This window comes from Merops nubicus, unplaced genomic scaffold (assembly GCF_000691845.1).
Source record: "Merops nubicus isolate BGI_N331 unplaced genomic scaffold, ASM69184v1 scaffold43008, whole genome shotgun sequence".
NCBI classification, from domain to species: Eukaryota; Metazoa; Chordata; class Aves; order Coraciiformes; family Meropidae; genus Merops; species Merops nubicus.
This window is the reverse complement of record NW_008627146.1, coordinates 1-242: the sequence shown is the minus strand read 5'-3', so window position 1 is coordinate 242 and position 242 is coordinate 1. Positions and strand designations below refer to the sequence as shown.

The 242-nt window shown below is 69.4% G+C and overlaps 1 protein-coding gene across 1 annotated transcript in view; it reads right to left on the bottom strand.

Moving 5' to 3' along the window:
* The window catches only part of LOC103778629 (DNA replication licensing factor mcm4-like), a gene marked incomplete at its 5' end in the record, with an annotated part of 5702 nt that extends 5533 nt beyond the window's left edge, over nucleotides 1-169 (bottom strand). The window contains one exon of the mRNA XM_008946226.1: nucleotides 11-169. Coding sequence (XP_008944474.1) covers nucleotides 11-169 — 159 coding nt within the window. The remainder of the gene's footprint in view (nucleotides 1-10) is intronic.
* Between the last annotated feature and the right edge of the window lie 73 nt (nucleotides 170-242).

Genomic DNA, 242 nt, shown 5'->3' with positions numbered 1-242 from the left:
GGAGCCGTACCGGAGTGCCGGAACTGCGGGGGGCTGGAGAAGAGCGCGTCGGGGGCGCCGGGGCTCTGCACCTCGGCGGGCGGCGAGGTGGGCATGGGCTGCAGGTCCCCGGTGGAGGTGGAATCGTCCGTCCTGCGCTTCTGCGAAGGAGGAGACCGAACATCTTGCGCTACAAGACACAAGCGGAACAGGAATTCAGTCGTGGCGGGAGCGAGCCCAGGCGGGCTGGCCGGGAGAACACC